At 48.3% G+C, this 26,025-nt stretch overlaps 1 protein-coding gene across 2 annotated transcripts in view; it reads right to left on the bottom strand.

Annotated features, from left to right (window-relative positions):
- The window catches only part of FIG4 (polyphosphoinositide phosphatase FIG4), a 229,237-nt gene that overhangs the window by 142,698 nt on the left and 60,514 nt on the right, over positions 1-26,025 (bottom strand). For both annotated transcript variants that reach the window (XM_068345978.1, XM_068345977.1), the window contains exons 9-10: positions 13,399-13,503; positions 702-794 (exon numbers count right to left, since the gene is read on the bottom strand). In XM_068345978.1, the coding sequence (XP_068202079.1) occupies positions 702-794; positions 13,399-13,503 (198 nt within the window). The remainder of the gene's footprint in view (positions 1-701; positions 795-13,398; positions 13,504-26,025) is intronic.

Genomic DNA, 26,025 nt, shown 5'->3' on the forward strand with positions numbered 1-26,025 from the left:
GTACAATAATAATAATAATAATAATAATAATAATAATAATAATCCCAAAAATATAAACTCACTCTAAAGTGTAAATATAAGAAAGATAGCAATATTCTATGATAAAAAATTCAGATGAGATATACTGTACATCACAGTAACTAAGCTTTAAGAATATAGTACCGGTATATAAAAACCTTGAAAATGATATTAAAGTTAAAAAATTGAATCTGAGTGGAACTTTAAAATATAATAAGCTACAGAACTAAGAAAGGGGGAATTTTAATATTAACCAATTTTGACTGTTTCAATAATAATAAAGTTCCTGTATTCATCAGAACCTGTTAGCTAAGCAACAATAAATGTTACAAATGCCAAGCAATACAGTAATTTATTATTCAAACACATCTTGAGAAAGAAACAAATGCAAGTTCCCAAGGATGTGATAATTAGACTTGTTCTATGGAGAAAGTGATTACCATTGATTGGAATCTTGAACATGAACTTTTGATTTCTCTTCCACAAACTGCAACTCCAGAAACTCTATCAAGCATTCTCAGTTTGTTTTGTTTAATGAGGATGAAAAGCAAGTAATAATAATAATAATAATAATAATAATAATAATAATAATAATAATAATAATAATAATAATATGGATGTTTTACTAAATACTCAAGGAATGCATCCATAAAATACTTTATCTAAATATAGGAAGAACATACCTGAACAAATGATGTGTACCGTCCAGAGAGTAGGGATGGTACATGAGCATCAAATACTAATTGCTCTGTTTCCACCTCATTAGCAACTTCACCCTGAAAAGTAATATAGTGCTTCATCATCTATACATTCCTATACAAGAAAATAAAATGTATCTCAAAATCCCTATAAACTATATTCTATCTGTGGCTTGCTCACAGTAATTCTGTAACCATTCACAAGAGGATTTAGAAAAAATATGACAAATTCGAAGATAATTTGTATTTTTCCTAACCATACAAACCTTAGCTATTTACAAAGGGTTATTACTTTTAGCGTAGCTGAAATGGCGAGCCATTAGAATTTAACGAGGGTGTATTACTAGCGCGGGGGGGGGGGGGGGGGTAGGGGAGTGGTAGCTAGCTACCCCTCCTCCCCCTCACACACACGTGAATACTCACTTTCACTTAGAGGTAGGACTTGTCTTGGGGGACAGGGCTGGCGGGCAAATATGTGTAAATAGCTAAGGTTTGTATGGTTAGGAAAAATACAAATTATCTTCGAATTTGTCATTTGTTCCGTAACCGAAATACAAACCACGCTATTTACAAAGGGTGACTTATCCCTTAGGAAGGGTGGAAAGTCCCCAGCCATACTGGCTTTGGCTTTACCCGGGGACTCAGAATCCGAGTGAGTCGCACTCGAGAAAAGGAGTCCCTGCACCTCACAAGTTCCTTGCTCCGCAAGGAACCATGTGGCCTACGTAAGCTTGTGTGTGAAGGAAGAAGTGTGACCCGTCTTAGGCAGTTGACCTGGAGTTCCAGAAGGAACTCTGGGTTAGGACGTTCCCAATACCACCTCGTCAGGGTATGGGGGACGCGACAGTATTGACTCAATACTCGGAACACAAGGAAGCATGGTTTACCTGCAGAGGTTCGAGGTCAGCTATGCAGAGACCAGGATGCTGCTTCCCCGTAGAGGGGATGATGAAGAAAGAAGTAAGGGCCAGACATACTTCTTTCGTTCATGCAGACTAAAACCTGATAACAATGCCCTCAACCTTCTGCTACCTGTCCAAAAAGGAGCCTGAGGTTAGACCAGCTGTTGTGTAGCCACCACAGAGCGATAGAAAACGTATCGAGACTCCTGTGGGTCACGCCCTGCAGGAAGCGGGCTGCGAAGGTCATCAGACGCTTCCAGACTCCAGCTTGTAGCACCTGCGTCACAGAGTAGTATTACTCGAAGGCGAGGACGTTGCGATGTATCCAACATCGTGCTGTAGGGCGACGTGACGGGGGAGGGTTTGAAGACAGGTCGAGATGAATGTACTCGAGTCCGGGCTGAAGAGGTATACTGGTGACTCTCCCCCCATGTCCTCCATGTGTTCCCAAATCGGCTGCAACTGAGGCCAAACTGCAGCTGTTCCCAGCGCTAACCTCTCGATTCCTTACTGGCAAGAAAGAGAAGGTCTTGGGACATAACACACAGAATGGAGACTCGAAATCTTGAATGAATCGGACCGAAGGGTCGGGACCCTCAGATTCTGAGTCTAGCCAACAACTCAGGAGCGAGCCTGAATGTTGCCTTCCCCTCTTCCTTAGAAAGGGGGGAGTAGAAAGAGACCAAGAAGATTGCTTACACACTGGCCGTGGCCAGAGTGAGCAGAAGACCCAAGGCGGAATACAATCCGAGGCCTGTCGTAAAAGGGTCTTGAGAAGATCTCTTAAAGGACTAAAAGTCCGAGCCATACTCCAAGTTGGAGGTCTTCCTCCGACTAGGGCAGGGACGATCGTAGCTTCGCATGAGCGAGGATAGATCCAGCGGGCAGGAAAAAGTTATTCCTTTAAGCCTGAAGGTCAGGGAAAGGCTGAGCGACAGGCTTCATTGCCGAGAGCGGAAGGGAGCTTCCTCCCACCGAAAGGCAATAAGACCGTTATTGCTGGAGAAGAGGCCTCACGGGAAGAGGTATATCTCCCACGGCACCCACCACCTTAGACTCTTCACTTTGCCTGGGAGACCCCTGTGGATGACTATCGCAGATGACGCGACCTCCGTACCGCGACTGTAGCGGGTTGTCTCTTCTAGAGGAGGAAGCGTAGTGTCTCCAGGCATGAAGCCGAAGCGATGCCCCGGTTCGGGAGAGATGTCGCAGTGTGGTTGCTTGAGTAGTCTGCGCCGTGGGAGAAGCTCTCCCGGGAGTTCCGTCAGGGGAAGCAGAGGGTCCAGAAACCGTTCTGCGCATAGTCCCAGTGGAGCTCTCCCATTGAAAGGTTGACAGACAACCTGGTTTTGTTGAGACCCATTGTCCGCAGACAAAAAGGAGGGAAGACGCAGGCGTCGAATTTGTCCCACCATCACCGGAATGCATCTTGCCAGAGTCTCGGGGTCTGAGACTGGGGGTAAGACTAGTGGAAGCTTGAGGTTCCAAGGTGTTGCGATCAGGTCCCCCAGACCAGCACTTGCTGGTTACCCAAGGTCAAAGACCCCTAGGTACACTCTCTCTATGAGGCTCTGCTCGGATAGTCTGAGAGAGACATTCCCCTGCCTGGAATGAGAGAGCCGATGGTGGAATTGAGAGAATCTCAATCATCCCGGTATCTCTACTACAAGATGTGAAGGTGTGAAAATGCGTCCCCTGCTGGTTAGAATGAAGTCGACGCGCAACGGGGCGACTTGGCAGGAGCTGTAGGATCTGAAGAGGGGCCAGACTAAGGCCCTTAAGCCTGCCTGAATGATGGAGAGGTATCCTTCAGGTCTTGACCATAGGCCTGGACCGGAACATGGCCCCCCCCCCCCCTTTCCTTTGACGAGTCCGAGAACCGCATCAAGAATGTGGGGAAAGGACGAGAATATCCACTACCATCAAGAGGCTCCATAGGTCAACACCCATTGCAGGTTTAATAGTTCCGCTGGTCCCATAGGGCCAGGGAGTCCGGTTAAACATTGCCTGAAGCCACCGGGACTTGGATCGCCCCACATGGAACTTATCCTGAGGCGACCGTTCGGACTATAGACGGGTCAATGAGGAAAGAAGAACTAGGAAACGTTCCAAGGTATGGCTGAAAGCTCTGCTTGACTGAGAACAGGTACTGCGACTCTCCTCAGTCTTGCCACAGTCAACCGAAAGGAAGGCTCGGAGGATGCGGTAACAGAATCTGGCGTCCCCAGGTGGTCACCCATCCAAGTACCGACGTTGCTTAACCTCGCTGGACGGACGAGAAGCGGGGTTTCCAATGTGGTAAGGCGGTTGACTCAAAATCATGGCCAGATACTCCAGATGTTGAGGCAGAGGAAGAGAAGGCTCCAAGCAAAATACCATGAGCCCACACTCATAGTCACATTCCGGAAGCTAGTCCCGGCGCTGAAGAAGGTCGAAACCCGTGCCTACCGGAGTTGACCAGCCCTCCAAACAGCAGAGGAGGCGGAAGCCTGCACCTGAGCGGCCAAGAGGAAGGCAGGGAGAGTTCTCTGGGGAAACAAACCTGCTATGCCACGGCGGGATAGCCACACTGCATCATAAGCAGGAATACTTGCAGTCTAGGCTGAATTCGAGCACCCTGGAAGATGGATGGAATGGAAACTGAAAGTACCCGTCCTTCCGATCCAGGGTTAAAGGAGTCCTGTCGCCTCGTTACCAGTCTGATCGATTCTGCTGGTCTACGCTGGCCGAAGTTTGTTCGACAAACTTGATCAGGACTGAGAGGTCGACTATGGACATCCCCTCTCAGATCCTTCCTTACAAGAAAGGATCGACTGAGGGGACCGGGGGTGAAGCCGTCGATGATCCTAAGGAAGACCTTCGCCTAAGGTATGGATCATTCTGCCCAACCGGGCAACTCTGCTGACGCTATGGCATAGAGGTTCAGAGACACTGAATTCGCTGACAGAGACAGCAGGCGCGATATCCTTGGCTACTCACAGAGATTGTGCGGGAATGGGCATCGGGAAGCTGTCATTCGGATGAGTAACCTTAAGCATCCTCCCAGAGAAAAAACCTGCAATCCTAGAGTTCGTGAACTCCTTTTAGGCCTATGCCCCCCCGGGGGAATCTCCCGTGCCATCTGTTCCTGACAGGAGGAAACTGCAATTGGACACCTTGTCCCAGTTGTCGTAGCCGATAACTTAGGCCGACGTGGTTGAAAGAAAAGGGCGCTGGAGCCCTGCAGAGTCTGGAAGAAAGCGCCTTGGAGGAGTGAAACCGGAAGTCGATTTACTCCGCACAGCAGCTGTCTAAGTCTCTGTCCTTGGGCACAGACAAAACTCTTCTCAAGGATGGAAGGGTGTCTGAGGTCGTCGACCTCCACAGATGAGACACCCGAAGGAAGCCTTCAGTCAGCGCGTCCAGATGGTACAACATCGAGCTTGTCCGCAAGTAGATACTTAACGACGAAAGGCCAAGGTGTCTGAGCTCGAGAGGAGGAAAGTACCCTTGATCTTCCTGTAGCTTCCTTGAACCAAACCTCGGGCCGTAACCGAGGAGGGAAAGAACCTGGTAAGCTCCCAGAGGAAGAGGTAAGCAGTCACCCCTTGTCCGATGGAGAAATCTTGAACGGAAAGCCCCCCCGCCAAAAATCCTTCCAGGGCAGGAGAAGGAGAGAGTACTCGTACAGGAGAGGGGACCCTCGAGACCGACCTCTTGGGAACCAACTTCGCCCTGGGGGAAGTCACCACGAAGTCCACTCCTCTCTTTCTCTTCAGCGTAGGAGAGACAGCCGCTGGTTTGTTACCCTGGCCGGCGAGTACTGGTTTCATAACCCTCATTAACGCCCGTGCCAGCGGACCAAACCATGTCTGCTGCTCCAAGGACACAGAGTCCGAAATCCTCGCTAAGGTGAAAGGGATCGGGCGATCCTTTGGAGTGGACCCGACGGTACCTGCCTGAAAAGAAGGTGGGGAAGAATGCTGTACTGACCTGTCTTCGTCCTGCACTACCAACCTGTGCTTGGATGGAGGTGATCCCGAGTGCCGTCTAGGAGCACGCGTCCCTGCTGCTACCACCGGCTGTGGAATTCGCCGCGAACTATGGTCGCGCGAGGGCGAACGGTTGCGCAAAGGCGAACAGTCGCGCAAAGGCGAATGGGCGCGCAGGCGAGCGGTCGCGCGGGCGCGCAGGCGAGCGGGCGCGCGATCGCGCGGGCGCGCAGGCGAGCGATCGCGCGGGAGCGCAGGCGAGCGATCGCGCGGGAGCGCAGGCGAGCGATCGCGCGGGCGCGCAGGCGAGCGATCGCGCGGGCGCGCAGGCGAGCGATCGCGCAGGCGAGCGATCGCGCAGGCGAGTGGGCAGGTAAATGAACACGTGTCCGAGGCGACGAACGCAAGCGATGGCGTGACGGCGAGGGATCGTGCTGCCGCGTAGGTGAAGAAGATCGCTGGCGATAATGACCGCGTGATGGTAAGCGATGGCGAGCAGCATGCGCAGGTGAATGATCGCGTGAAAGGGTGCGATGGTGATCAGCATCCGCAGGAGGGCGATCGTTCAGGGTTGTGCGATGAGGAGCAGCATGCGTAAGCGGGCAATCGTGCAGGGTTGTGCGATGGCGAGCAGCATGCGCAGGTGAATGATCGCGTGAAAAGGTGCGATGGTGATCAGCATCCGCAGGAGGGCGATCGTTCAGGGTTGTGCGATGAGGAGCAGCATGCGTAAGCGGGCAATCGTGCAGGGTTGTGCGATGGCGAGCAGCATGCGCAGGTGAATGATCGCGTAAAAGGGTGCGATGGTGATCAGCATCCGCAGGAGGGCGATCGTTCAGGGTTGTGCGATGAGGAGCAGCATGCGTAAGCGGGCGATCGTGCAGGGTTGTGCGATGGCGAGCAGCATGCGCAGGTGAATGATCGCGTGAAAGGGTGCGATGGTGATCAGCATCCGCAGGAGGGTTATCGTTCAGGGTTGTGCGATGAGGAGCAGCATGCGTAATCAGCATCTGCAGTTGAGGGTCGCGCGATGGCGATCAGCATCGGCAGTTGAGGGTCGCGCGATGGCGATCAGCATCCGCAGTTGAGGGTCGCGCGATGGTGATCAGCATCCGCAGTTGAGGGTCGTGCGATGGCGATCAGCATGCGCAGGTGAGCTAGTAGCTGGCGAACCATGTTCCTTCAGAAGTGTTGGAGAACGTTGGCGTGCCAGCTGTAACACACGTGGGCGATCCGGAGATCGCTGGCGAGCTGATGATCGCTGGCGAGCTGATGATCGCTGACGAGCTGATGATCGCTGACGAGCTGATGATCGCTGGCGAGCTGATGATCGCTGGCGAGCTGATGATCGCTGGCGAGCAGAAGGCTACGCGTGGAAGCCTGCGCAAAGAAGAAGTCCTTGACCCCGACCTGAACCGAAGTTCTAGATCGCGAGGGCGAACGTGGGCGCACAGGGCACGTAACAGGAACCGCAGGGAAGATCATCTTGAAAGCGCTGACGAACAGGAGAGCGCTGATGAGCAGAAGGGCGCGCAGGGAAACCCTGACACGCAAGGGAAGAACCCCCGTGGGGGCAACCCTTTGCCCCGAAGGAATCGTTGTCCGCCGGGAGACTGATGTCCGTCGGAAGACCGCTGTCCGTCGGGCAGACCGTTGTCCGTCGGGAAGACCGTTGCCCGTCGGAAGACGAGATCAGACTGCTGTCCATCTGTACCAAGGCGGAAGATCGAGAAAAAAGGAGTGTAGGCTGCAAACGGAGATCCAAAAGGGCGCCTCAAGCACCCTTATAGGGAGATGAGAGGCCCTTACGACGAGGCGGACGGAGGGCCTTACGGCGAGGGAGGCCAACAGCAACAGCAACAGAAGAAACCTCCGAAGAGGAGTCTCTATGAGTGTACTCTCTCGCGAACGAAAGAGAAACACTTCGAGGAAGAGACTGGTCAGCCAGTGACCTAAAAGGAGCAATCCTCCGAAGAGGAGCTCCTGCAGTTGCCCAGCCCCTTGAGCGAAACTGCAGGTGCGACCGCTCAGCACCAAGAGCATAGTCGCACGAAAAAAAGGCAAGAGAAGAACCCCCCAAAAGGGGAAAAACTCAAGCCTGGACAGGAAAAACTTCCCTCGGAAGGAAAGTTATCCGCCCAAGGAGGCAAGCCTCCTGACTGTTCTAAAATGAACTGGAGAGCTGTCCGTCGACACGGGAGTACTACCAGTAGAAGGAGACACGCCCCTGACGAAAATACAAGGGGGGAGGCAGCAACAGCCGAATCCCCAGGACTCAACCAGACAGCTCACACCGTTGCTATATTACAGAAACGAACTAGATCGGTAACTGTAAAAAAATAAAACAAATAATATTAGTACACATTCATTCCCCCGGGAAGGCTCCGAAGAGGAATCCCGAGGGAAAGGAACAAGAATTACACAACAGGCACGTGCCCTCACAACCACTTACACTCGCGGAAGGAGAGCTGTAACCAAAACAGAATTATAACAATTATAATTATGTAACTATGTAATTATGTAATTAAAAAATGAATGAACACTAAAGAAAGAACGAAAACCCCGAAAGGAATCGTTCTACAAGCTGAAAAAAAACAACTACAATTAGATTCATAACTAATTGATACAAACGTACGCGTAGCAACCCCCCACACGGAAAGGAAGCTAGGCTACAAGGGCGTAGTAACACGTAGTAAAAGGGTGAACGACCTCAAGAGAGAGAGAGAGAGAGAGAAAGACATAAGTCAAACTCGATCGCCACCCATAAAATACGCCGTGGTGGCCTAACTGCCGAGGCCTCCACGTAGATATCATACACTACACACACACATCTGAAAAGGAAACTTACTTATTTCTATACTCAAATATATATACAAACATGAAAACATGTTTACATATATATTGAGTAAAAGAAAAGTAAGCGATTAAGTAAAGACAAAACAGACAATGGCTGCCAAGCGAGGACCAAGACAGAGACGTCTGTCACAGTCCGAGCCAAAAGTGAAAAGTGAGTATTCACGTGTGTGTGAGGGGGAGGAGGGGTAGCTAGCTACCACTCCCCTACCCCCCCCCCCCCCCCGCTAACTAGCGCGGGGGGTAATACACCCTCGTTAAATTCTAATGGCTCGCCATTTCAGCTACGCTAAAAGTAATAACCCTTTGTAAATAGCGTGGTTTGTATTTCGGTTACGGAACAAACAGGCTTTTTATTTCGGAAAATGTCATCGTTCAATAAGAGGGTTTAATAACAAACAGGTATTTCAATATTCACCAAAAATTCAAGCTTACATTCTCGAAAGCATGACCTTAAGACAAAGACATGACCTTAAATCCTCTATTCTTTTGTATTTATTTAGTAAAGTGCAGATTCATTATAGTGAAAAACCATTAAAAGTGGAAATGTGGGAGGGGGTCTTATGAATTGAAGGTAAATATATTGCCTTAATTGTTTTTACATGAAAATTATATTGATTTTATTTTTTTTTTACCTGAAATCCTAATGGCAAACACCCACTTAACTCAGGATGGCTGGTAATGGCAGTCTATTATTACTCCATCTCTTCTCCATAATAACTATAAGGTAAAATTCTCTTCTATGCTATTTATTTCTTCTAATAGATATGTTTGCATAAGAATAATGTGATAAACATTAATTTCTCATCAAATTAAGAAGGTAATTGAAATAATTTTTTGTATAGGAAAAGATGGATAGAATACGAAGATCTATATGATAAAGAGAACAAACCTTATGACATAAATAGAAGAGGAAGACGGCGACGATGATGACATTGACCCTGATTTATTAGACAGAGAAATCACATCAGCTATAAAGGAACTAAAAATAAATAAAGCTCCTGCACCACATGATATTCCAGCAGAGTTCTTCACGTCTAGTGGGAGCTCCCAAAAAAGAACTGAAACTATTATGCCACATGATTTATAAGAATGGAGACCGGCCAGAAGATCACACAAAAATTTCCATGACTGGCTTCCATAAGAAACCATAAACAATAAAGTACTCAGAACATAGAACAATAAGCTAATTTAGTTACGTATCAAAAATAATGTTTAGAATATTAGAAGGAAGGTTAAAAGCAAAAGCTGAAGAATATTTTGGAAAGAACCAATCTGGATTTAGATCAGGATATGGAACACGAGAGGCAAGTGGCTGTATGAGGATGATGCAAGAACAGTAACATTAAAATAAATGTTTCCTATATAAATAATAAAAACTTTAACAAAACAAGAGGAAGAAAAATAAGATACAACAGTGTGCCCAAGTGTGCCCTCAAGCAAGAGAACTCTGACCCAAGACAGTGGAAGACCATGGTACAGAGGCTATGTTACTATCCAAGACTTAGAGAACAATGGTTTGATTTTAGTGTCCTCCTCCTAGAAGAGCTGCTTACTATAGCTAAAGAGTCTCTTCTACCCTTACCAAGAGGAAAGAAGCCACTGAACAATTACAGAGCAGTAGTTAACCCCTTGGGTGAAGAAGAATTGTTTGGTAATCTCAGTGTTGTCAGGTGTATGAGGACAGAGAAGGAAATGTAAATAGGCCAGACTATTCGGTGTATGCGTAGGCAAAGGTAAAATGAACCGTAACCACAGAGAAGGATCCAATGTAGTATTGTCTGGCCAGTCAAAAGACCCAATATCTCTCTGGCGATAGTATCTCAATGGGTAGCTGAAGATTGCAGGTGAAGATTTGGAACCCACAACTGTTGGAAGAGGAGTTAGGCAGGGATGTTCCCTATTACCTATTCTGATCAACATATATGCAGATGCAATGATGAAAGAGTCACTGGAAGATCTGGAAGATGGTCCTTAAGGTGGCAGGAGAAATAGGGAAAACTATAAAGTTTACTGATGACAAGGCAGTTGTCTGTAACAGAAGAAAGGGTTTACAGAAGATGCTAAACAAGATAAACAGGACAGCAGAAAAGTATGGAATGAAAATAAATGTATCTAAGACCAAGGTAATGAGAATTGTAAGACGACAAGGACCTCCAATAAACATACGGATTACAGATGAAGCTGTGGAGGATGTCAGTCATTTCAAGTACTTGGGAAGTATTATAACACAAAAAGAAAATTGCATTAAAGAGATTAAGACCAGAATGCCCCAAGGTAAGGTAGCTTTTAAGAAAAGGACCTCCAATAAACAGACGGATTAGAGATGAAGCTGTGGAGGATGTCAGTCATTTCAAGTACTTGGGAAGTATTATAACACAAAAAGAAAACTGCATTAAGGAGATTAAGAGCAGAATCCCCCAAGGTAAGGTAGCTTGAGAGAGAGAGAGAGAGAGAGAGAGAGAGAGAGAGAGAGAGAGAGAGAGAGAGAGAGAGAGAGAGAGAGAGAGAGATTAACAATTACAGTGCAATAGTTAACCCTTTAAGTGAAGAAGAATGTTTTGGTTATCTTAGTGTTTTCAGGTGTATGAGGAAAAGAGGAGAATATGTAAAGAATAAGCCAGACCATTCGATGTATGTTTAAGCAAAGGAAAAAGGAGCCATGACCAGAGAGGGATCCAAATGTAGTACTAGCTGGCCAGTCAAAGGACCCAAGAAAAACTGTGTCCATCAACGAAGGGATGTTGAAGTGGAAAGGGCGCTTCTCTATCAAACCGGTAAAGTAGGGCATAAAATTTTACTTTCTGTGTGAAGCTCCATTGGGTTATGGCTTTGATTTCATCATTTACAGTGGTGTTTCGTATAACACTGCTTTTTAACTAATGGATCAGCATTTCAACAAAGTTACCGTTTCTTCATGGATGAATGTTTTAACTCTGTTGCCCTAGTGCAAGAGCTCTATGGAAATGGTACTCATTGTAGTGACTCTCTCTGCCTTGTGAGAGGTGGATTGTACTGCATCATGTAAAAAGAAAAGATTAGTGACAGGGGAGGCGTAAAGCACATGCAATGGCCTTCTTATAATTTTTTTGGGCCACTGAAAACTGTCTGCGCCTTTCTTCACAGCTGCTCCGAATCTGGAGTTGTAGTAGCAGGACTGTAACTGATGGGCGTCAATAAGTGGCTGTAGAGGTCATTGATTAGGGCGTGAGCGAGGGGCAACATATGTAGGTGGTGGATGGCTTTGTAGTCACTCCGACATGTCACAGGGTGGGCATCTGTGTCTTACTACACTCATGTCAGCTTCAGTTAGTGTTGAATAGTTGCCCTCGTTAGGAGTGAAGGCTTTGCTTTGGTCATCAGTAAGCTCCTTCATGGGCAAGGTATTGGCATCAGGGATGGCAGGATGGACAGGTTCAGGTAAGAGTCATACCCAAAGGGCACGAAGTAGATTCACTTCCTGAGGAGAGTTGTCTGCTGCAAGTTGCAGGTGAGCGATACTGGTCATTTCCCTGACGGCGAGCGAAGCCTTTTGGTCCCCCAACAGCTGTTGAGAGCTGAAAAAACTTGGCTTTATGGGTGGATGACGATGGTGAGTACTGCTCCGGGAGATATGTTTTGAGGGCGTCGTACGGTATTGGGGTGTCCCCTTGGTCATAAAGCCAATCGGAGACACCTGGGAAAATGTTCTCTGCGATCGCCACAAGGACATAGTCTGCTTTGCTGCTTGAGCAAGTCACGTCCTTGATACGAAACTGAACTTCAGCATGCTGGAACCAAGTGAACACTTCTCTGCTCATGAATGGAGGCAGTTTCATTGAGGCAGCGTGTGTCGAAGAGGCAGGGTCAGTGGGCACCATTGTAAAAAAGGATGAGTGGAAGGGCAGGGTGGAGTTGATCCTCTGGTTGTCACTAATGTGGCAAAGTGGGCTGCTATGTATCAACAGAGAGATGAGGCGAATGCAAGTGAAGTTTATTCAACAGGTAACGAGCTTATGTACAAACAGTTAAGGGCAACAATGTCACACAAATTCAAACAATCTGAAACATGATGTCAAGTTAACCAGGTTTTTCTATTATTAGTGTGGGAAAGTGTGGCATATTTAAAAAAAAGCACATGCGATACAGTATGTTATCCTAAACGTCATCCAGGTCTTAGTTCTCTACAATGTTGACCTTGTAAAGAAGCCGCATCAGTTACCTTTTCTTTTCTCTCTGCAAAAATCTAAAACAAACTGGTTAATATTAAAGCTATCCTTCCAACTATTCACTGGAATCATCAAGGATAAGTCTAAATTAGCTCCTATTGACTCGCTAATTTTCTCCACCCCTGAGGAAAGGGCCCCTGATAAACCCAGAGAATCGCTATATGCCTATGCAATAGAAGATGCACTAAATGCTCGTTCTCTATATTGAGTATCCCTCTCTATTCCTTGATTCTACATAAGCTGAATAGATTGGAAATTCATACTGAAAATATTCAACTCTTTTTCCTTTATACTCAATTCAAGAGCAAGATTGCAGATGAACATATTCAGGAAACACTGATACCTAATAATAAAAAACACAGCAATGCCAAATTAATAAACAAAAGGGATAAAGCACAATTAGAAGGAAGAAACAAGGTATGTCTGAACACTTCTCCCAGCCATTAAAGATTAGCCAACTAGCCAGACTGCCACAACCCCAAGGCAAAAGCTACCCACGTAGGAGTGTGTGTATTAGGGAAGGTATCATACCACAGAAGGAAAGATTGGGATTTTCCTTTTAAATCAGGTGTTGAAGAAAAAAAAACTAAAGGTTTCAAGTGCAAAACAAATCAACAGCTTTTGGATGAAAGAGTTGGTCTGTGTACATTTGAAGATACCTCAATAAAATGTATTTACCGGACTCATGACAACCACCTGCATTTACCATATCTAAAAACCCTTCTTTCACTAAAACATTATTCCTTACCTCATAATTTGCTCCTCTTTTCAAAAATCTTGTGCCAGCATAACAGCAGGATCGTCGAGCAATAAGAGTTAGGTAAAACGACCGTCCGTAAACAGATATGTTGCTCTGAAAATAGAGATAAAGTTTCAAAAAGGATTTGCTTATATTGAAACTGTAAATAACTAATTATTTGACCTGCATCATTAAGTCCAACAAATACCTATGTAAGCCATTGATTTATTATTATTATTATTATTATTATTATTATTATTATTATTATTATAATAATAATTATTATTATTGTTATTATTATTATTATCACTAGCTAAGCTACAACCCTAGTTGGAAAAGCAAGATGCCATAAGCCCAAGGGCTCCACCAAGGAAAAACAGCCCTGTGAGGAAAGGAAATAAGGAAATAAATAAACGATATAAGAAGTAATGAACAATTAAAATGGAATATTCTAAAAACATTAATAACATTAAAACCTATATTTCATATATAAACTATGAAAAGACTTATGTCAGCCTGAACAACATAAAAACATTTGCAGCAAGTTTGAACTTTTGAAGTTCTACTGATTCATCAAAGTTAGATTAAGCAGTCAAAAAACCCCAATATGACAAATTCGTGGATAATTTGAATTTTTCCTAACTATACAAACCTTAGCTATTTACATGGGGTAATTACTTCGGCGTAGTTGAACGACGAGCCATAAAAGTTTTAACGAGGGTTTCCTACCCCGCCGCTAGTTAGCGGGGGGGTAGGGAGGGGTAGCTTGCTACCCCTCCACCCTCACACACACCGGTGAATACTTCACTTTACTTAGAGGTAGGACTTATCTTGGGGGACAGGGCTGGCGAGCACATAACTGTAAATAGCTAAGGTTTGTATAGTTAGGAAAAATACAAATTATCTACGAATTTGTCATTTGTTCCATAACTGAAATACAAACCATGCTATTTACATGGGGTCACTTAACCCTTAGGAAGGGTGGTAAGTCCCCTGCCATACTGGCTTTGGCTTGCCCGGGGGCCCCGAACCCGAGTTTGGAAGAACTCGTGGGTTGAGGGGGCCCCTGCTCCTCGCAGGCAGTTGTGAGACTGCTGCGGCCTACGTAAGTTGTGTGTGAAGGTGAGAAGTGACTCGTTCTAGGAAGTTGACCTGGAGTTCTTCTGATGGAAATCTAGGCTATGACTCTCCCAATACCACCTCGTCAGGGTATGGGGACATGATAGTATTACAACTTAATACTAGGTACACAAGGGAGCATGGTTTACCTGCAGAGGTTCGAGGTCAGCTGTGCAAAGGACCCAGGATGCTGTTTTTCTCCAAGGGAGGAGAGGATGAAGAAAAGAAAAGGGCCAGACAGATCTTTTCATTCACACAGACTAAAACCGGGTAACAATGCCCTCAACCTTTTGCTACTTGTCCAATAAGGAGCCTGAGGTTAGACCAGCTGTTGTGCAGCCACCACAGGGCCGATAGAGAACGTATCGAGCCTCCTGTGTGTCACGTCTTGCAGGTAGTGGGCCGTGAAGGTGGTCTGACGTTTCCACACCCCAGCTTGCAGGACCTGCGTCACTGAAAAGTTCTTCTTGAAGGCCAGGGATGTAGCCACGCCCCTGACGTCATGCGCCCTAGGGCGACGTGACGGAGGAGGGTCAGGATTCAAGGCCAGATGAATTACCTTGCAAATCCAGGCCGAGATGGTATTCCTGGTGACCCTCCTCTTCATTTCCCCGGTGCTCACGAACAACGCTTGCACCTGGGGGCGGACTCCAGCTGTTCTTTTAAGATACAACCTCAGACTCCTGACTGGGCACAGTAGGAGATGGTCTGGGTCATCTGTTACAGAACGGAGACTCGAAACCTGGAAGGAGTCGAACCTTGGATCCGGCACTCCCGGGTTCTGAGTCTTGGCAACAAACTCAGGGACGAAGCTGAACGTTACCTCCCCCCATCCCCTTGAATGGGCGACGTCGTAGGAGACCAAGAAGTTCGCTGAATCGCTTGGCCGAGGCCAAAGCTAGCAGGAACACCGTCTTCCAGGTAAGGTGGCGATCAGAAGCCTGGCGTAATGGTTCGTAGGGAGGTCTCTTAAGAGACCTGAGAACTCGAACCACGTTCCAAGGAGGAGGTCTCACTTCCGACTGAGGGCAGGTAAGCTCGTAACTCCGTATGAGACGAGACAGTTCCAGCGAGGAGGAAATATCCATTCCTTTGAGCCTGAAGGCAAGACTTAGGGCTGAGCGATAGCCTCTCACTGCCGAGACTGAAAGGCGCATTTCTTCCCGCAGATAAACGAGGAACTCCGCTATTGCTGGTAAAGTGGCATCGAGAGGAGATATACCCCTTCCACAGCACCAACCACAGAAAACTCGCCACTTCGCCTGGTAGACTCCTGCGGATAACTTGCGCAGGTGGTCAGACATCCTTTCCGCAACTTGTTGCGAAAAGCCTCTCTCTGTGAGGAGATGCTGGATAGTATCCAGGCGTGAAGCCGAAGCGAAGCTACGCCTTTGTGGTAGATGTTGGAATGTGGTTGTTTGAGTAGCTCGCGACGTGAAGGGAGCTCCCTCGGGATCTCCGTGAGGAGCTGCAGAAGGTCCGGGAACCACTCTGCATGATGCCACAGCGGAGCTATCAAGGTCATTGAGAGACTGACCGATGTTCTGGTCTTGTTGAGTACCCTCCTCATCAGACAGAATGGGGGAAAGGCGTACACATCGAAGTTGTCCCACCGTTGTTGGAAGGCATCTTGCCAGAGAGCCTTGGGGTCCGGGACTGGGGAGCAGTACAGCGGGAGCTTGGTGTTCAGCGCCGTAGCGAACAGGTCCACCGTCGGGGAACCCCACAAAGTCAGGACTTTGTTGGCTATCTGAGGATCCAAAGACCACTCGGTACTCACTATCTGCGTCGCTCTGCTCAGACTGTCGGCGAGCACATTCCTTTTGCCTGGAATGAAGCGAGCCGCTAGTGAAATCGAGTGGACTTCGGACCATCTCAGGATCTCTACTGCAAGATGGGATAGCTGTTCTGAAAAGGTACCTTCCTGCTTGTTGATATAACCCACGACCGTGGTGTTGTCGCTCATCACCACCACAGAGTGGCCCGCCAGGACTTGGTGGAACTTCTGAAGTGCTAGGTATACAGCCTTCATTTCTAGCAGGTTTATGTGAAGGTACTTTTCTGATTCTGATCACAGGCCTGAGGTCCTGTGGCTCAGAACGTGGGCCCCCCACCCTTTGTTTGATGCGTCCGAAAACAGCATCAAATCCGGGGAAGGGACGAGAAGATCCACTCCCTTTCGTACGTTCTCGTCTGCCACCCAACAACTGAGGTCCGCTCGTTCTGATGATCCCATGGGGATCAGGATGTCTGGGGAGTCGAGTCCTTGACTCTACCGAGACTTGAGTCGCCACTGGAGAGATCTCATCCTGAGGCGGCTGTTGGGAACGAGACGGGTCAGGGAGGAGAGGTGGCCGAGGAGACGAAGCCACGATTGGGCTAGGAGTTCCTCTCGATTGAGGAACGGTTTCGCAACCTTCCTCAGCCTTGCTATCCTTTTGTCTGATGGGAAGGCTTTGTGGAGATTGGTGTCTATGACCATGCCTAGATATACCAGTCTCTGAGAGGGCTGCAGAGAGGACTTCTCGAGATTTACCACAATCCCTAGATCCTAGCAAACTTCGAGGAGTCTGTCTCGGTGGCGAAGAAGGGTTGCCTCCGAGTCTGCTAGGATCAGCCAGTCGTCCAGATAACGAAGGAGATGGATGTCGATCCTGTGGGCCCATGAAGAGATGAGGGTGAAAACTCTGGTGAACACCTGAGAAGCTGTGGAGAGACCGAAACACAGCACCTTGACCTGGTAGATCTTGTTGTCTAGGCAAAATCTCAGGTACTTCCTTGATGACGGATGGATTGGGATCTGGAAGTACGCGTCCTTCAGGTCCAGTGTGCACATGAAGTCTCATGGTCTCACTGCGAGTCTGACCGTGTCTGCCGTCTCCATGCTGAACGGAGTCTGCTTGACACACCCGTTCAGGGTCGAGAGGTCGATGACTAGTCTCCAGCCTCCAGACGCCTTTCTCACAAGAAAGAGTCGACTGTAGAAGCCTGGGGACCCGTCTACAACCTCCTGGAGAGCGTCCTTCTCCAACATGGTCTGGACTTCGGCCCGGGGGGCCTGCCCTTTTGCCGATCCCAGGGCAAAAGAGCTCAACGACACTGGGTTCGCTGTCAGGGGAGGTAGAGAGGCTGTGAACGGGACGCGATAACCTAGAGAGATCACGGAGATCGTCCAGGCATCCGCCCCGAGTTGCTGCCACCTTGTCGAGCAACTCTGAAGGCATACCCCCACTGGTGGAAATGCAGGGGGATTGCCAACCCTAGCGCTTCCGGCCTCAGCTGGTACCTCTAGGGTTTTTGCCTTCCCTGGAGGACTTCTTGCCCCTTCTGCCCTTGGTAGGAAAGGGCTTAGACACCTTGGGCTTCGCTGCGGTGGTCGTCTTCTTTGTGTCCTTAGCAGGACGGGGCTGCTGGACTGCTGGAGGCTTGTAGGGCCTCGATGTCAGGACCCTGTGGATGAGGGAATCCTGGTTGGATTTCCTCCACCTCTCGGCAGTGAGCTCCACGTCCTTAGGCTCAAACAGGCTCTTACCGAGAACGGAAGAGTGTCTGAGCCTGGGTACCTTATGATGGAACCTCTCGGTCACAGCGTCCCGACACTTGAGGATCGTGTTGGCCCACAAGCTCGAGACTTGGTGAGCCAGAAATTTAATGGTCCGTGTGCCCGAGAGAAGAGTTTTCCAGGGCCTTCCTGGTGCTTTCTTTGGAGAGGTCCTCGGACCGCACCAGGATGCCCAGAGACCCCAGCCAGATGTCGACCTTCTCCTGGCTCAGGATCTCAGTGGCTGAGAAGGACAAGTGCCGGTTGGAGAGTCTCTCAAGAGGGACTCCCCCTGTGAGTTCTTCCACGGAGTGGTGTAAGGGAAGACTCAGAGAAGACTCCTCGAGGATCTCAAAGTACCTCCTCTGATGGACTTGAGGAGGAGGGAGGAGCTTATTACTGGCACTCGATCTGCTGGAGGAGGCAAGCTCAGATAGCTGGCCCTCGACCTTGTCCCTGGCACTCTTCATCCCTTGAGACCAGGGCAAAGCTGCACTGGCCCTAGAGGGTCTCTGAGTGCCGTAGACGCGGTCCAGGACCTTGTCCTTTCTTTCACGAGGTGGGACCTCAGGATCTGGGATCCCGTTAAGGTTCCTCATGAGGGTCAGGACTTGCCAGAATGCGTGTTCTGACTCTTGGTGCTCTCCTCCCGCGAAGTCTCCTGTCCCCAGTGGCTCTTCCTGGGGGGGACACGTGGACATCCTCGGCGGCTCTAGACGGTTCCTGCCTGATCCTCGCTGACGATTAGGGAATCGTCTTAGAGTCCTTAGGCTCCCTCCTGGGCGGGATACAGGACTCGAGAAGCGAAGGGGGCAGGTCCTTCTCCACCTCTGGACGAGAAGACCTCTCGGGAAGATGAGGAACCTCCCCCATTGGTGCGATGGGGGAGTGTTCCGGCTCATCCGACTCTCCTGAGGAGGGGTAATCCTCCTCCGCAGGGGAGGGCGAGAAGGTCTGAGGGGGAGGAGGATCCTTGCGAAAGGATCTGCGCGGAGACAGAATAGGCCACGGAGGAGGTTCCACGGGAGAGACTCCTCTCTTCCTCTTCAGGGGGGAGGAAGCTGCCGCTGGTTCGTGACCCGAATCAGGGAGGGCGGGCTTAATCGCCTGTACAAGGGCTCTGACTAGGGTGCCGAACCAGGGCTGCGGTCTGACAGTCGCGCTGTCGGACGCCCCCTCTGGAGGGAAGGGGATCGAGGGATCCCTAGGAGGAGTTGACAAACGAGGGTTCGCCTGCAGGGATGAAAAAGAAGAACTCCTAGACCTGTGCGGGGAGCGCCCCTCCTCTGGCGAGCACGCTGGTCTACGCTTGCGGGGAGAGGAACGCGACGAAGAAGAGTCCGGCTGTCGGCGCTTGCGCTGGGGCTCGTAAAACGGGCCCTGATCAGGGTCGCTCGTGAATGGATAGCGCGATACTGGAAACTCGCGCACACGCGCGAACCCGCGTGGGCGGGGGCGGGGGCGGGCGCGATGGCGCGCAGGTGGTTGGTCAGGGGCGATAGCGCAGTGGCGCGCTGGCGACATCGCGGGCGCGCAACAGCTGGAGCGGGAACATGGTCGCGAGAGCGTGTAGGCGATGGCGTAGGCGTGTGGCGATCAGGAGCTGGAGCAGGAGGAGGCCGAACGCGCGGGCGCGCAGCGACCTGGTGCGGCCCCAAAGGGCGCGAGATAACGGGGGCGCCTGAGCGCATGTCCGGAAGAACCGGCTGAGGGCGCTGGGGATGAGATGGTCGGCGCTGGTCGGATAGGACCAGCATACCAGCGCGCCGGCAATTGTGGGCGCGCATGGCGCGCATCAGGATGCGGTCGCACCGGAGTGCGTTGCGGCGGCCGCGCGGGGCGCGCCGCAGGATGAGAGCGCTCTGGTGTTTGTTGAAGGGCAACCTTAGTTGTCCTAAATACAAGAACGGGGTGTGTAGCAGGAACAGGGCGCGTTACCGGAGCGTCGTGCGCGATTGCATCAGGTGCAAGCTCGCGCGGTCTAGAGAGAGAGCCCACAGAGGCGGCCGTGGGCGCCCGTTCGCTAACTTGGGAGCCTCTTGGGCGACGCGCTGAGATGTAGCGACGCATGGTCGCGTTGGTGAGCGCGTGGGCGCTGGTGCTGGAACTGCGCGTGGGAGCGTATCGCGATGAGTCCAAAGCAACGCGCGGGCGCGTTGGTGAGCGCATGGGCGCTGGAGCTGGGCGCGTGGGCGCGTGTCGCGCTTTTCCCCCGATGGGCGCGACGAGTCCGCAGGAACCTGTGGACGCCTGTGCGCCAACTCAGGTGCCTCCTGGACCACGCGCGATGAAACAGGAACTGGGGGGCGCCGAGGCGCTGGAGGGCGCGTGAGCGCAGGTGCCCGCTGGGGCACCGGTGGACGCGTATGCGCAGGTGAGCGCAGGAGCGCCGTGTCGGGAACGGGGCGCGTATGCGCATGTGAGCGCTGGAGTGCCATATCAGGAACTGGGCGCGTATGCGCAGGTGGGCGCGCGTGCACTACCTCAGGAACTGCTGGAGGGCGACAGGGTGCCGAAGGGCGTGGGCGCGCAAGGGGACCCTGGCGCGTAACAGGAACAGAGGCGCGAACGCCTGAGGGTGAGCGCCGAGGCGCTAAGCCAGGAACAGCAGCAACATCGGCAAGCGGGCGCTCAGACGGTGCCTGGCGCTTGGGGGCAAGAGGCGCAGTTTTGCGCTCAAGCCCCTGCAGCCCCGAAGGGCCCGGGGACTGCGCAATGGCAGTATCAGGTGGCGCGTCAAGTGCATCAGGAGCTTTAGAGGTAGATGGTCTGGGCGACAGGTCACAATGTCCCGAAGGACGACCATCCTCCGAAGGGGATCGCGAACGATCCCTGGAGAGGTCTAGGTTGGTAGCTGGCAGGACAGGAGAACGGCGAGTCGTCTCCTCCGCAGAGGAATGTGGTGACGAGGAGCCGAAGAGGCGCCTCTTAACCCCTTTGAAGGGGGAAGGAAGGCCTCTACGGCGAAGGGGAGGACGAGCCTTTCGCCTTATACGCCCACGAGGGGCCGTGGGATCAGCAGGCTGACCATCGATGGGCCTCCAAAGAGGAGTCTCTGTTAGTGAACTCCCCCGAGAGGGAGAATCACCGGCAGGAGAGACCGTGGGACTAAGCTCCTCCCTCGAAGGATGTTCGGAGGGGGAGTCAGAGCCTTCAGCTACCGCAGCCACAGGAACGGGCGGTTGGCTAGACCCACGGGATGTTTCCGTCACAACAATGTCAACCACAGACAGAGGATCTATCTCCGCTGAACTTGGCGATTGTTTGACGGCCGCACCCAGTTTGATCATGTCAAACAGAGCTTCCTTGGAGGGCGAACCCTGCAACCCCAAGGAAGCCCAAAGCTGAAAAAGATCATTATTAGATACAACTCCCTCCTCCGGGGGGGGGAGGGGCAGCCGCCTCACTATGGGAGGCAACTACCTCTCCCTCACCCCGGGATCGGTTAACAGCATTACGGTCTACGCTACCACTCGCCGGCCTCTTGGAAGAGGCCGCTCGAGTGGGAGCTTCGGAGGAGGAAAGGGCGGCGGAAGAAGTCTTGGGATTTTCTCTCTTCCGAGAAACCTCCAAAGGAGAACGATCCCTTTTAGCCTTCTTCTTACGTTGCCGGGCAAACCTCTCTCACTGGGAGGTAGACCACTCCCTACACTCAATACACACGTTAGACCTATCACACCGTTGGCCCCTACACTGCGGGCATAAGGAGTGAAGATCCCTGTCCAAGGCCAACATAAAGGTACCACAAGGGCGGCCAGATAGTCCAGGGCAATGTACGCATGATGATAAATAGAGGCCAACTTCACACACACACTGAAAAGAGAAAGCAAACAAAATTATGGCAGTCAAAAACGAGGAGAGCGCAGACAGGTCTGCCATCTCTCCGAGCCAAAAGTAAAAGTGAAGTATTCAACGGTGTGTGTGAGGGGGGAGGGGTAGCAAGCTACCCTTCCCTACCCCCCCCACTAACTAGCGGCAGGGTAGGAAACCCTCGTTAAAACGTTTATGGCTCGTCGTTCAGCTATGCCGAAGTAATTACCCCATGTAAATAGCGTGGTTTGTATTTCAGTTACGGAACAAACCTGTATCATTGAGCATTCAAAGTGTTTGAATGCCCCAGACCACAAATATTTTATTGGGAAAAAAAGATCCATTGTAACTCGGTAAATAATACTAATGGAATCCTGGGCCTCCTTTATGTCTTAAAAGTTCTTTACAACTCATTGATTTCTCCAGATTTCAAGAGATCCCTGGACTGTTATACACAAATAGTCCTTTATTTCTCTTTTCTTATTCGTAATTACTATTTACCAAATACTGTAGTGTTCATCTTCACTGGTTACTGGACTTCTTTTAGTCACTTTGAATGGCAATTTAGAAAAGATTTTCTAATCTTTTTTTTTTAGAAAGCAACGTTGCTATGCCTTAGTTTCCAGTGAAACAAATGATTCAGTGTTATGCATTAACTATTTAATATTTTGGTAATTTTCTGAATAAACTAGTTGGTCAGTTGACAAACTTCAAGCTTTTTGTCTATCTCGGTTCATTTCTTAATTGAGGGGATCTCTTAATATGGTTTAAATAGATCCTATGACATAATAAATAACTTTCAGTGAGAATATTTTAAATGTGTTATCTCAAGACATTAAAAAAAAAAAAATTACCTTATGCACTGTTAAAATTATAAGGTTCTGATCCAAATTACAAATAAAAAGTGATAACTAAACCATTGGTGATGATGAAGAAAGATTAGGTACACTAATACAACATTTTTGCTTTTGAAGAAAACGTAATCCCAAAGGCAAAGCAATCTCTTTCTTATAAGCACAGAAATTCCTCTCAATATTCATATCAGGAAACAATGAATTACCTTCATTACAAATAAACTATGAATATATAAATTAATAGTATAATTCTGACCACCCTTTAAATTCAGATCTTCCGGACTGTTAAATCCTCCTCGTAATACTAGGCATGCAGTTAATTCTAATAGTCAGGCCTTCTCCATCATGAGGCTCAATCCTACACAGTAATCTAGAAGTTTTATTCCAGCTGTAACCAAGTTGTGGAATGATCTTCCTAATCGGGTAGTTGAATCAGCAGAACTTCTAAAGCTCAAACTTGCAGCAAATGGTTTCATGTTGAACACCCTCACATAAGTCTTTTAATAGTTTATGAATGAAATATCTTTTTTAATGTTGTTAGTGCTTTTAAAACATTTTATTTTATTTGTTCATTACTTATATACTGTAGTTTATTTCCTGTCCTCACTAGGCTATTTTTTCCTGTTGGAGACCTTGGGCTTATAGCATCTGGCTTTTCCAACTAGGGTTGTAGCTTGGCTAATAATAATAATAATAATAATAATAATAATAATAATAATAATAATAATAATAATAACAATAATAATAATAATAATAATAATACCAAAATTAAAGAGCATATAATTTCAATATTCTCCCAAATCAACAAAATAATAGTAGTTATTTAATAGAGACATTTTGAATATAAATTACAGTACCAAATAACTATACACAAAATGCAGTACCTTACTTGATTACTTATCTTGAAGCTTTATTCTAAATTTATTTAAGACATTGCTGAGCTATGAATCTGATCTGTACCCCAGAAGCCTAAGCTGCTTACAAGATGGTTCAAGAGTATCGGCTACGATCATTTCAAAATCAAAGACTAAAAAATTCTTCATCAAGTTCTACCGAGTTAGCCTGACTATCGGAGTCATCAAGCAAGTGATGATGGTTAAGTTCTAAATAAAGTACCTGTAACAATTACATCATTAATATTAGGTTTTGCATTGCGAACACTATGTGTAACTCCATCATCATTAGGAAAGGAAAGGTCCACATAACCTAAATGTCAATGAGGTCCAGTCTTTAAAAGCAACCTTAATAAGGCAATTCCACTTTTCTCCCACTCCTTTTCATGATGATATGACACTTTCTTTGTCTCTTAAGGTTTAATAAATATTCTCCGAGACCATCTAACCTTAAATTTCTCAAACAAGGAATCTCTTGATTCTAAAGTTTGAGCAAAGAGGTTTGAAGTTGAGGGTCTGTTATTTATTATTATTTCTATAAACATCCCCAGATGTTCATAGTGCTTCTTTTCCTGAGGCTCTGTTTAATTTATATTTACCTGTAGTATTTTTAAAATTAAAAAATGTTCCCAAATTCTTTCCCTTCAATAAACACATATTCTTAATAAAGGAAAGAACATTCAAGTGGAAAGTGGTAAAAATCCCAGAACTGTGTCAGAGCCAGTGTCTATCCCAACTGTTCAAGTTTGAAAACAAGGGCCTTGTGATTGACACTGTCAGAGTCAGACCTAAAATAATGGCCAATCATATAAACTTCTTGACCATATTCATTGGGTTTCGGTACAGTATTTTTTATATTATGAAAGCATCATACATATACCAAGGCACTTCCCCCAATTTTGGGGGGTAGCCGACATCAAACAAATGAAACAAAAAAGGGGACCTCTCCTCTCTACGTTCCTCCCTGCCTGACAAGGGACTCAATCGAGTTCGGCTGGTACTGCTAGGGTGCCACAGCCCACCCTCCCACATTATCCACCACAGATGAAGCTTCATAACGCTGAATCCCTTACTGCTGCTACCTCCGCGGTCATCTAAGGCACCGGAGGAAGCAGCAGGGCCTACCGGAACCGAGTCACAATCGCTCGCCTTTCATTCCTATTTCTAGCACGCTCTCTTGCCTCTCACACAAATCCTCCTATCACCCAAAGCTTTCTTCACTCCATCCATCCACCCAAACCTTGGCCTTCCTCTTGTACTTCTCCCATCAACTCTTGCATACATCATCACCTTTAGCAGACAGCCATTTTCCATTCCCTTAACATGGCCAAACCACCTCAACACATTCATATCCACTCTAGCTGCTAACTCATTCCTTACACCCGTTCACACCCTCACCACTTCGTTCCTAACCGTATCTACTCGAGATACACCAGCCATACTCCTTAGACACTTCATCTCAAACATATTCAATTTCTGTACTCCGTCAATTTCATTCCCCACAACTCCGATCCATACATCACAGTTGGTACAATCACTTTCTCACACAAAACTCTCTTTACATTCATGCCTAACCCTCTATTTTTTACTACTCCCTTAACTGCCCCCAACACTTTGCATCCTTCTTTCACTCTCTGACGTACATCTGCTTCCACTCCACCATTTGCTGCAACAACAGACCCCAAGTACTTAAACTGATCCACCTCCTCAAGTAACTCTCCATTCAACATGACATTCAACCTCGCACCACCTTCCCTTCTCGTACATCTCATAACTTTACTCTTACCCACATTAACTCTCAACTTCCTTCTCTCACACACCCTTCCAAATTCTATCACTAATCGGCCAAGCTTCTCTTCCGCGTCTGCAACCAGTACAGTATCATCCGCAAACAACAACTGATTTACCTCCCATTCATGGTCATTCTCGTCTACCATTTTCAATCCTCGTCCAACCACTCGAGCATTCACCTCTCTCACCACTCCATCAACATACAAGTTAACAACCACGGCGACATCACACATCCCTGTCTCAGTCCCACTCTCACCGGAAACCAATCGCTCACTTCATTTCCTACCCTAACACATGCTTTACTACCTTTGTAGAAACTTTTCACTGCTTGCAACAACCTTCCACCAACTCCATATAACCTCATCACATTCCACATTGCTTCCCTATCAACTCTATCATACGCTTTCTTCAGATCCATAAACGCAACATACACCTCCTTACCTTTTGCTAAATATTTCTCGCATATCTGCCTAACTGTAAATATCTCATTCATACAACCCCTACCTCTTCTAAAACCACCCTGTACTTCTAAGATTGCATTCTCTGTTTTATCCTTAATCCTATTAATCAGTACTCTACCATACACTTTTCCAACTACACTAAACAAACTAATACTCCTTGAATTACA

The sequence above is a fragment of the Palaemon carinicauda genome, chromosome 22, assembly GCF_036898095.1.
Source record: "Palaemon carinicauda isolate YSFRI2023 chromosome 22, ASM3689809v2, whole genome shotgun sequence".
NCBI classification, from domain to species: domain Eukaryota; kingdom Metazoa; phylum Arthropoda; class Malacostraca; order Decapoda; family Palaemonidae; genus Palaemon; species Palaemon carinicauda.